We start from the raw sequence: 10887 nt of genomic DNA, 5'->3' as shown, positions 1-10887 counted from the left end.
CCAAGTTCCCAAAGCGAGATTGACTTGTAGATTTGGTACAATTTCTCATACCAAAATTAACCGAACCGGAATCGAACACTGAGATAATTTTTTTCTAATGTTTATGATTGGGAAACATGAGTTTCTTGTGACTAATAAATAAAGCATGCTTCTATCATTTGTTGGTTCAGAGATGAGAGACTGAGAGGGGTCCCAAAACTATTAGATTTTAGTCCAGCATGTAATAATTCCGTTCTTTACTCATTGGCCAATGCTTTCTTTTCGAATCCATTAAAAGCATATGATCCAAATTACACACACTATAGAGTATATTGGAAACCAAGAACTAACATGATCCGTTTTTAGTATTTTGATCTTAGAAGGGCGATTAAGCTTTAGTCGATCTTAGCACCCGAAGTGTGAGATATCCAATTTGCTCTCCAAGTAATGGAAGGTGAAAGAAGACGCTCTGTTTTCCAACCTCCTGATCTTAGCTACATAGAGGGTGTAAAAAATAAAAAAGAGTGAAAATCAAAACTTAGAACAATCACTTTCATGTCACAAACACACGGTTTAATAGTAATTAGTCTTAGTGGTCTAAATTACCTTGTGGAGAAATTCGTCATAGTTTTTATCCATCCAAGCTTCTCCTTCCGAATAGAAAGATGTGTTTTTTTCCATAAGGTTTGCCAAAACTATCGCGTGAATATACGATTTCAACACATCTGCAGCCTCTGAATCTTTGTGCAAGATCACACTAACATTTCCCTTTCTGTGAGCCAATAAATACTTATCTGCGGGAGTGTGCAACAGACAAGAACCGAGTTTACGCCAAATATACACAGACAAACTAATATCACTGAAACATCATGGAAAAAGAAATCAATCAAACCATTCTTGTATGAAGAAACGCCAACACCGTTTAACAGCTGCATCCTGCACATATATTGTCAACATCAAGTCGATTCTTTCCCGAAAGCAGCGGCAATTCTCTTTTTAAACCATCAACTGTAGCAATTGGAGAAAATGAACTTACATTTCTAGACGAGGGAGAGAAGAAACTCTTACACCTAAGTGCACTCTCTTAAGCAATACTTTTGTATTAGTTGATCTCAATGAAGTGGCCCACACAGGCAATACACCCTCCATTGAAGAAACCTGTTCGGGAGAGAGAACTGGCGACATGTTTAGTTAAAGAAAGTTACTGATATATGATGCAATGATAAAGAGGAACCAGTTGAAAACAAAGGAGAGTCACTGAAACGTTCCAAATAATCAATAACACTTACCTTGGCCAGTTTGCATGAAATGTGTTAGAAGAATCGAACTCCTCTCAAAGTTTAATGAATTCAATACAAGACACCGGACAGCTCTATAGTTTGCTAAATATATAAGATTGGAAAACAGTATATACAAATAATTAGAAAAATTCTGATCTGATCTAGCCTTTACTTTCATTTTGTAACTTACCATACATATGAAACACTGTGAGAGAGAGAAACGAAAACCAAATAGCCAAAGGGTTGCCAGAAGTAAACCGAGCTAGCAACATTCCCAATGACATGCCCATCATAGTTGCCATAGTCTCTTGGCTTCCTTCCTTTCAGTAAATAAAGTAGATAAGAAAAAAACTACTAAAAACTTCATATTTGTAGTTTCCAAATCATTCATAGTGAAAAAGGTCAAATACCTTAGCAGATATATCCGCTGCATTATCTTGGAGAGCAAAGTGCTGAGTTAGAGCCGCTCTGGTTGCTCCACTGGCAACACCAGCTAGTTCAAGTAGTGGAGATCAAAAAACGATAAAAAACGATGCACCAATCAAAGAGGAAGTCTCAATTTCAGTTTTGATGCATGTAATGAAACTCACTAAATGATCTCGATAGGCTCCCTAAGCAAACCACAATTATAAAGACAGATGGAAACAAAGGAGAAAGAAGGTCCATTAGCATTCCTGCAATCAAAGCAACAAACTTGTAGTCATTCAAAGTCTCTGAGAACCAAATGCAGGAAATGATTTTCAAGTGTAAATATGGCAACTAACTATTACTGGCGTGTTGAATGAAAACAAAAGAACATACCAATATCGTTCATAAGGTCAGCAACAAGACGCCACATTTTTGCATTACTATCCAGGTTGGAACCCTGAGGAACAGAAGATCAGAAAATTTTCCACATTGTACTAGAGACTTATTTTTTTATACTCAGCAAAAAAAAGAGAATCAATTGCTGATAATAAAACCTCAAGTTCTCCTAAAAATTTTTTAAAAACCGTAACTAGGCTAACTCTCAAAGAAGAGTAAAATGGAAAAGAATCGATCTGTTTATGACTGAGAAGAATCTCAATCTACTATATGGGTACCTGATAAAATGTGAACAATATGCCTCCAAGCATCCCAGTAAAATCCCTCAGAAACCACTGCATATAGATATAAAAAGCCAATGAGTTGTAAAGTAGGAGAAACGTTATATGCCAGCAATAGAAAAACTCACCTGAAATGTAGCACCTATAACTGTTGCGGATTTCTCACCAACGCCAATTGCACTCAAAAGAGCCTGAAAATAGTCCAAATCAGAAATACTACTGCAGCAGAACGATTTAAGAGCTCAAAAGCTCAAAACTTGACCTCACCTGAGTGGAAAGCATCATCTTTATATACGTTGAGAGACCCTGCAACATAGCCGAGTGACAAATTCAACCAAAGATCAAATTTTACAGTAGCCATAAGGCACACAAGCATATTCTCACATACCTGTAACGTATCCCATAATTGAAATCCTACATAATCCGGAGTTACACTACCAGGAAAGCCCTGCATCATCAAGACAAAGTACGATTCAGTTGTCTCAGTGATCCTAATCAGGAGAAGAGATGAGGCTTGAGGGAAAAAGGAAAGAAAACACTTGCCTCTGGTACAAATGCTTGAAGAACTCGTCTCCATATATGATTGAATCGATTAGAAGACCTATGAATCAGCCGCACAGGAGGAAAAAGAAACACACTCAATTTTCACCGAAACTATTTAGATTTGGATGGAATAGAAAAGGAAAAACCTTTGGATAGATAGAGAAGTGGAGGCAGTGATGGTTGCTGTTCTAAATAGCTTAGTTGAAGAAGAACCGTTCCATTCTTCAAGTGTAATTGGTGCGCAATCAGAAGAGACTTCTTCTTCTCTCATGGCTTCTCAGTTCTTCTTTCTTCACGTTGTGAAAGAGAGAGAGAAGTCAACTTTTTAAAAAGTCAAGACTTTATGAGTGTTTGGGACTTTGGATTGGTTCTCAATTGTAAGTGAATAAGCCACTGGCCCAATTATGATTTTCTTTACGCAAATCGGGTCCAATATCAAAAAGAGAAATCGATTCTCGCAAGAACACACTTCTAGATTCATTGTCTCGTCATTAGTTGTCCTGCAACAACACTTGCTTCATAAAGACTTGATAACTGCTTGAGCTCTTCTGTATTCAATGGCTCCTTGTTCTTTTATAAAACTGTTGTAGACTTGTAGTGTTTAGTGGTTTACACATCAATTATACGTACTTCAAAACAAGTTTCAAAAACTATCTGAACTTTGCAGAGAGGCCTTCGATTACTCTGCTTGAGATATCATCATACATGAAATTTAGCTTAAAATGCGAGAGATGGAGAAAGAATCATTGGATTATGATGCTTTCATGTTCACAAATATTAAGACCTAGAAAAGCATGAAAAAATCTTGATCTTCATCAAGATTGGGATTTGGCATTCATTCTTATAGCCAAAAACCAGAGATCCGAAGGATAAAACAACGAGATAAAGAAAACAAAACAAAGAGCAAAAGAGCCATTCGTTTTTTTTGTACCGATTTCTTCGATTTAAAAGGTCGAAGAAGAAGTGTTGACAACGATATGCCGTAGAGGACGATCCACATCTCCTCCACCACCATGTTTAACGAACTCAGCTGGTGTCAAGAAACTGCCGTGGCAGATGCACATTATCCTCACTTCCTCTCCTTTCCCGTACTTGTATAGAATCCCGTCAACACGTCTTCCGTTTGGCCCGTCCCCTTTGGTAAACACACACGGCATGTCAAACAAGCCAGTAGACGTAGCCATCCCTTTGCCTTTCCTATCCACCGAGTCCTCTCTTTTCAGCCCTTTCTCATTCTCATTCACTTTGTTGGCTCTTGTCACATTTGGTTTCTCTGTTCCATGGCTTCCGCTATTAGATGAACATCCTGCCACGATCTTCGGACTTCTTTCATCATTACAACTGTTTGATGATCCTACAACACACAGATTCTAATAAGTCTCCCACAGAAGCATATAAATCACGCTTTTTTACTAGAATGTGGTAACTCACTCATCCTACGATACCACAAGTTCAATGACAAATATAAAACTATCTAATCCGAGTCTAAGGCCAACAATGTATTGAAATCTACCTTGTTGATTCTTGTTGTCCAGCTCCGATAAGCTCGAGGAGCTACCTCCTCCTGTAGCTCCGCCTCCGCCTCCTCCACCATCAGAGTCGACACAGAGTTGTCTATTAGAAGGAACCAAATGTCTCTGCAAAAACCCACTTTTACTCGCAGTGACCCATCTCTCATTCTCAAACGACACGGCTTGGTCATCAGAATTCCCAACTCTGAAACTCTGTTTCTCGCATCTCCTTCTCTTAGCTTCCATTCTCCTAAGAGACTGCATCTCTTTCCGTTTCCTCCATTCCTCTTCCATCTCCGCCGGTAACGACGTCGTTCTCACTAAACCCACCGTGTAATTCTCCGGCTCAGCCTCCATCCCCGAGACAATCGTCGTTGAGTCATCAAAAGGCAGAGTTCCGATAACAGAGGAAGATCGTTTGAGCTTCCTAGGAGTCTTGTCTACTCCGAATCTACCTCCTAAAGACAAACCAAGATTCAGCTCGATCGCACTCTCGGAGTCATCGCAGTCTGCTTCGCCTCCACGATGAATCGTTCTGCCAACACCGTTTTCAGACATGAAACCTCGTAACAGATCTCTCGGGTACTTATCTATGTCCAGAGAAAGATTTGTCGTAACGGTCATTTCTCTGTTACATGCCCTTTGTTGTCTACTTGCTTCCCCCATAGATTCCTAAATTAAAAGAAAGAACGAAATAGAAAGAAAGAAAAAGATCCTTTTTTTTTGTTTCTCCTCTGTTATAAAATGATGAAGAAGAATCTAAAAATTTTCACATCCGATCAAAAACCCAAAACTGTAATCATGGATTGAACAGTAAAAATCTCAGAAAATTCACATCAAAGTAATTTAGGGAATAAATAAAAAAGAGTCGCCGGAGTTGTTGTTACCAGAGACGACGAAGAGGTGGTTAATTGAAATTGAAAAGCAGAGACGGAGATGGAGGAGAAGAAGAAGAAGACTCTTTTAGACATTAGAGAGATGAAAGAGAGAAAGAAAGGAAGAAAGAAAGAGAGACAGGTCTTGACTGAGAGAAGAGGCAAGTGGCCGCCGAGAGAACTGCCTGAACGACACGTGGCCGGTGGATTACGTCGGCGTTCCATAGTGCTGCTTCAAGAAACGTGTCGTAAAGTGACTGAGTTATCCAGTGTTCCGACACGTGTCTTCCAGGTAAAAAGATCCGTTTTTTGCCCTTTTTTCTTTTTTTTTTTCTTCTTTTTGCAGAGAAGTGTTTTTGTATAAGTTCAAAAAAAACCTCAAATCTAAAAACAAAAAGAAAAACTTAACACAAAAAGAAGGAAGAAAAAAAACTGTAAAAAAACACGTAATTTCGTCTAAAGAGAGTAACAATTGATAGGTAAGGTTGATTTTGATATATCACAATTGAAACTGAGAGGTAAACAATTTGAATATGATAAATCTAGCGACTCGACAACGTCACTCACGTGGGTTTAGACCATTAGGACCCCACGAAGCAAGCAAGTTGATTGTGAAAAAGTGAACTGAGAATATAAGAAGAAAAAAAACTAACTACAAAAAGGAAAATTCATCGATATAACTAGTAGTATTATAAAAAGCTCAAAAGACTAATATATGATAATATAAAGTATTAATAATGATAAAGAAGTTTGATAATCGACGGCTAATCATGTTTTGATGGGGAAGAGTTTTAGATTAAACAAAAAAAAAAACATAATGAGAATGAGCTAACTTATATAGTATAATTTTGATAGAGTGATAGTTAGGTTGGAGAATGAAATCTAAACAAAAACCAAAACAAAAATTGCTACGTGCTCCCCACCCGTTGGTTCATGTGTGTGTGTGTAATAGAGACCTTACTGAGCAAAAACTACAATTTGAAGCCCATGAGTTTATTGTTGGTTGCCCATTCCTGTTGCAATAGTTCTAGTCGTTTGTTGTTTGTCTGAATTGCTCAAAGTTAATTTGGTTTGCAAACCGGACCGGACCGGACCAGTCGAAGGCTTCGTTAGTGATTTAGATTGGAAAGATAAATGTAATCATCAAATTATAATCCCAAAACAAAAATCTTTCATGGAAAGAGATGAAACTACTCCAAAAAAGCTTCTACTCTCTCTCTCTCTCTTTCTCTCTCTCTCTTTCCTATAAAACTCCAGATTCTCAATTTCAAACGAACAATAAACAACAACACATCACCAGAGTTTAAGAAAGGGATTGCGACTTTTTTAGCCTCTGGATTGAGCATTTTCACGGACAGGTTTTACTGTACCATTCTGGTGGTGGACTTTGCCATCACCGTTGTTAGATTCACCGTTGTGTGATTCTCCCCTTCTCTCATATCCATTTCTTCCATGCCCTCGACCTCCATTATAACCGTTGCCTCGAGGCCTAAACCCGTCGTTTCTGTATCCGTTCTCGCTCCTATAGCCTCCGTTTCGCGTTGAGGGTCTTCCATTTTCGTTGTTGCCTGCAGAGGAATCAAGTGTTTCCGTCTTTTTATTTTGAAGTTGGTATCTTGGAGACAATCAATAGTCACAAAGTACTAAACTTTACTCTTAACTTACCTCGTTTCTCTTCTATTGAAACTCTTCGGTTTCCAATTTTGATGGCTGATTCTTTGTGCGCCTATAATTACGTAGCAGGACATCAAAAGAGAATCCAATAAATCAAAAGTTTAAAAGAAATTTCTTGATGTTGAAACATACCTGGAGGACCAAGTTCATAGCTTCGATAGATTCAAATGTCACAAACCCGAAACAGTTTCCCTTTAACTGAAAAATGAAAACGTTTCTATGGTAAAAACAAAAACAAAGCATAACATGTTTCCTCTAAAGATTTCATTCGATAACAACTCACCCTGTGACTTCTAACTTGGATACCATCTTTCTTAATAGTTCCAAAACCTTTGAATGTTTCATTGAGTTGCTCAGGTTGAGCGTCCATAGGCAAGTTTGCAACAAATATGGTTACACCCTCAGCTGCTACACGAAAATGAGTAAATCATGTTAAAGACATAGATGAAGTGGTAACTCTTTGGTTTTCCTGAAATTTTAGAACATCGAATTCAAACCTGATTGGTCGATTGTTTCAGCAGAAGAGTGTCCAGGAACAGGCGCAGGAGCTTTGGATTCGGGAGCAGCACTGGTCTTTGTAACAGGCTTAGGCTTTGCAGGAGAAGCTTTCACATTGAATTTCTCATTGTTTTGAGCCAAAGATTGGACCTACACGTAAGTAGCAAAATCTTTAGATTATCTAAGCAAGATTGCGCAAGAGAATTGGATTTTACATACAAGGAGGACTCACCATTGCTGAGTATGATTTTTTGGGAGCATCCACGCCATTGCTGTCATCCTTCACAACTTGTTCCTCCCGGGTTTTGGGATGTCCATTTGCTACAGCTCTTTCTGGTTTCTTCATCGTATTTTCAGTTGTCGGCTTTGACGGGGGTTGTTGACTAGGGATAGTAACTGGCTCCACAACTTCAGTTCTTGGCTCTGCTGATCATAAATGATATTGTTATGAAATCCGAAATGTAAATTTGATTTTCTTGATTGACAAACCAATACTTACCCACTACAGTGACTGTTGACTGAACCTCTTGAGGAATCACCTCCTCGACATCTTTCTTGTTAGCTTCTGGTTCAACAACCTCATCAGCGACATACCTAAAGACATCGTTCAGCACAAAGTAGCTTCCATTCTGGGGCACAAGGAAAAACGATTGAGAAAATCTCTTTCTTTCCCCCTCTTTCACGGTCAGTAAACCAGTGACTAGAGTAACAACTCCATTCTTGTAAGATGCTTGGGAATCGGCAGTCAGAATCTGAATCTTAGAGTTTTCGTAATCAAAGGACATGATCTTGTCATTGATAGCCTGCAAACAAGATTAAAACAACTCTCAAAATAAATAAATAAATCCTTGCTTCCAAGTACAATGAAGAAGATTTGTATTAGTTTGAACTCAGAAACGAAACACAGAAGATACAACAACACTAATCAAAACAATGAACTTTTTTTCAATTCATCTAAACGAAATTGTAGCTAACCTGTAAGGACTTGACAGAATCCATCTCTCCATCAGAACCCGGGCGGCCAAAAACACTATCCTCACGATAATACTGATACACTTCCGCTGGTGATTCATACAAGTGGTTGTAGTACTTCTGAACAAACGCATTGCCAACAGTGTGTGGATCCACCACAGGAGCATTTGATTCGAGTGCCATCTCTACACTAATCAAAGAGATTCATTATCAGCCTCAGAAAACAAGTAATGAATTTGCTTCATCTGAATCAAACTAAAGCCCCTATATTTTCATTCCAATCTACTACACGAAAGGGCATTCACAAATCTCAGTAGATCATATAGCTGCTTAGCAAGAGATAACTAGTGAATCTATAAAATTGAACTCTATAGATCTACTATAACGAAACTACACTTGCGACAAATGTAAAAAAAAAAAAGGCTCAACCTTTAACAGAGGATTCCAACAGAAAGGAGAAAACTTTAAGGCAGAGAGACGAAACCCAAAAGGAAGAACAATTGAAAAAAGTGAGAAAGATAAAAGGAATTGGTAGACAAAAGCAATTACCTTGGAAGATGAGAAGAGAGAAGCAGAATCAAAATCTCAGATCAGTTCGAAGAAAAGAGAGAGAGAGACAGAGTAACGAAGGACACAGGAGGGAGGGAGGGAGGGATGAATATAAAATAAAAAAATATATATATATAAGGTGTCTTCTTCTTCTAGGGTTTTACTTAGAAATCTCCGACGAGAATTGGGGGGACTTTTCTTATTCTACAGATTTTTTTCCACTATTGTCCCTTATTATGTGATAAGGAGGGAAATTTTCCTTCAGAAATGTTTTTTTGGTAGATTTGTATTGTGATTTCTGATTTGTGAGTATAGGAAAAATTTGTGGCTAAGAATTGAGGGAAAAAAAAATCAAAACAAAAGGATAAAAAGAGATAGAAGAAAAGCCCCCGGCGAGGATCGAACTCGCGGCCTTTCGCTTACGAAGCGAACGCAATACCACTATGCTACGGAGGCTTTTGAAATTGTTGGTAAGATATAATATATATATACTAACTGTTAAAGTATAATTGGAATTAGACATCATCCTGATTTTTTCTCTTTCTTTTAACAATTAAAAAGGATTTCTAAAGAAGAAAGATAGAGAGAATACATTAATATTTTGCCTGGTTTACATTTTTCCCATTTTAAAATTGAAATCATCAGTTTTAATTTTTTAATCTAAATATAATTAAAAGTGATGCATAACATATAGAATGGAATAGAAGTTATAATAGTCGTTGAATAATAAAAACATTTATGGTTGGATTCTGAAATTAACTTGGATAAAATCTGATTGATATAACAAGTATTAAATATTTTGTGACTAAAAGAGGAAATTGTGGTTATATAAAATCTTAAAAGAGGATATATGTCAGATTTAATAAAATGAACTGGATTCGATTTTTGACATTTGTTCTCTTTGAGTTACAAAGCCTACAACATATTATTTCATTTGCTATTATTATGTAATTTACACATGTCAAATAACTATCTTATTAAACTCTCACTAGTCTCTTTTTCTCACAAGATTCAGACTTGTGTATATAATTAAATCCTAACGTTGATATCAAAATTTGTTAAACCACTTTTAGAATGAACAAGTTTTCGCTTATGTTACTGGTTTCGTTTCTATTCACTAGCTTTGGTAAGTACATACATGTACATTGCATTCCATATTTTGAGTAAAGATGGGCTTTGAATGTCTTAAATATAAAGTTTTGATGTTTTTTCTGTGGGCATAGGACAAGGTCTTGTGAGTTGTATTGAGGCTGGAGCAACACCCCTCAGTGATCAATGTCAAAGGGAAATTGATTGTCATGGAAAATGTAATCTGGGAGCAAGATGTAAGCTAGGAGCATGCATTTGTAATGAACAGATGGATAATGTTCTTCACTGCAGTAGAGATCTTGAGTGTAATTTAAAATGTCCAGGCAGAGGTGGATTCTGCAACACGGCTCAAGGAGTGTGTGAATGTCTCAAATGTAAGCATTGTGCATAAACTTTGGGATTTGTTAAAGTAATATTGTAACTATCTCCAATAAAAACAAAATTATTTATATATATAGTGAAATAAAATATAAATATAAATCAATAAAAACATATTCTCTCCAAATTTTTAATTTTTACTAATGAGATTTTATGGCTCCATATATTTTTGGGTAAATAATAGCATTATATGATACAAATAACTTTTAACTGATGTAGTGATGAGTGATCTCTCAAACGAAACTTGGGATTCTGCAACGTCCACGAACCTGTGACTTGTGAGTGTCTCAAGTGAAGTCACTGAACAAAATGAAGTCGCATGTAACTACAGTGATCTACCGTAATGTGGTGACCGGATACACTATTAGATAAATATAACTGTTTTGTTTATTTATAATTAAAACGAAACCGTAGCAAAATTTAATAATTTTAAATGTAACAAACAAATTCTTTT

The 10887-nt window shown here is 37.0% G+C and overlaps 4 protein-coding genes and 1 non-coding gene across 9 annotated transcripts; 1 reads left to right on the top strand and 4 right to left on the bottom strand.

The window, feature by feature from the left end:
- Positions 1-219: 219 nt before the first annotated feature.
- Positions 220-3214, bottom strand: LOC17899498 (protein root UVB sensitive 3). Of its 2 annotated transcripts, XM_023789548.1 has the most exons (15): positions 3034-3202; positions 2888-2945; positions 2733-2792; positions 2612-2650; positions 2473-2535; positions 2342-2398; positions 2061-2124; positions 1850-1933; positions 1670-1752; positions 1450-1579; positions 1269-1361; positions 1016-1154; positions 872-915; positions 586-773; positions 220-473 (listed from the first exon to the last, which is right to left on the bottom strand). In XM_023789548.1, the coding sequence occupies exons 1-15, from the start codon at positions 3156-3158 to the stop codon at positions 375-377; spliced, it is 1326 nt and encodes a 441-aa protein (XP_023645316.1). In that variant the 5' UTR covers positions 3159-3202; the 3' UTR covers positions 220-374. The 2 variants fall into 2 exon arrangements, 1 of the variants encoding a protein (XP_023645316.1); XR_002835447.1 differs by lacking the exons at positions 220-473; positions 586-773 and having other exon boundaries at positions 1016-1137; positions 3034-3214.
- Positions 3215-3619: 405 nt separating this feature from the next.
- Positions 3620-5350, bottom strand: LOC17899584 (ninja-family protein AFP2). The gene is made up of 2 exons (XM_006305124.2): positions 4401-5350; positions 3620-4241 (listed from the first exon to the last, which is right to left on the bottom strand). The coding sequence occupies exons 1-2, from the start codon at positions 5062-5064 to the stop codon at positions 3832-3834; spliced, it is 1074 nt and encodes a 357-aa protein (XP_006305186.1). The 5' UTR covers positions 5065-5350; the 3' UTR covers positions 3620-3831.
- Positions 5351-6395: 1045 nt separating this feature from the next.
- Positions 6396-9081, bottom strand: LOC17896726 (putative G3BP-like protein). Of its 4 annotated transcripts, none has more exons than XM_023789182.1 (9): positions 8967-9081; positions 8421-8602; positions 7945-8248; positions 7678-7871; positions 7445-7595; positions 7231-7355; positions 7080-7145; positions 6939-6999; positions 6396-6841 (listed from the first exon to the last, which is right to left on the bottom strand). In XM_023789182.1, exons 2-9 carry the CDS (start codon positions 8598-8600, stop codon positions 6600-6602), a joined length of 1323 nt encoding a protein of 440 aa, XP_023644950.1. In that variant the 5' UTR covers positions 8601-8602; positions 8967-9081; the 3' UTR covers positions 6396-6599. The 4 variants fall into 4 exon arrangements, with proteins under 4 accessions (XP_023644950.1, XP_023644953.1, XP_023644952.1 ...); XM_023789185.1 differs by having other exon boundaries at positions 7231-7352; XM_023789184.1 differs by having other exon boundaries at positions 7678-7868; positions 8967-9080.
- A 269-nt stretch (positions 9082-9350) lies between these two features.
- TRNAT-CGU lies at positions 9351-9422 on the bottom strand. Its single transcript has one exon. It is a non-coding gene; the product is annotated as a tRNA-Thr (tRNA).
- A 541-nt stretch (positions 9423-9963) lies between these two features.
- On the top strand, positions 9964-10887 carry LOC111832512. Its single transcript, XM_023789186.1, has 3 exons — positions 9964-10092; positions 10190-10429; positions 10653-10887. Exons 1-3 carry the CDS (start codon positions 10041-10043, stop codon positions 10706-10708), a joined length of 348 nt encoding a protein of 115 aa, XP_023644954.1. The 5' UTR covers positions 9964-10040; the 3' UTR covers positions 10709-10887.

The sequence above is a fragment of the Capsella rubella genome, unplaced genomic scaffold (genome assembly GCF_000375325.1).
Source record: "Capsella rubella cultivar Monte Gargano unplaced genomic scaffold, Caprub1_0 scaffold_1, whole genome shotgun sequence".
Classification (NCBI taxonomy): Eukaryota; Viridiplantae; Streptophyta; class Magnoliopsida; order Brassicales; family Brassicaceae; genus Capsella; species Capsella rubella.
The sequence above is the reverse complement of the archived record's forward strand: the minus strand, read 5'-3'. Positions and strand labels throughout refer to the sequence as shown.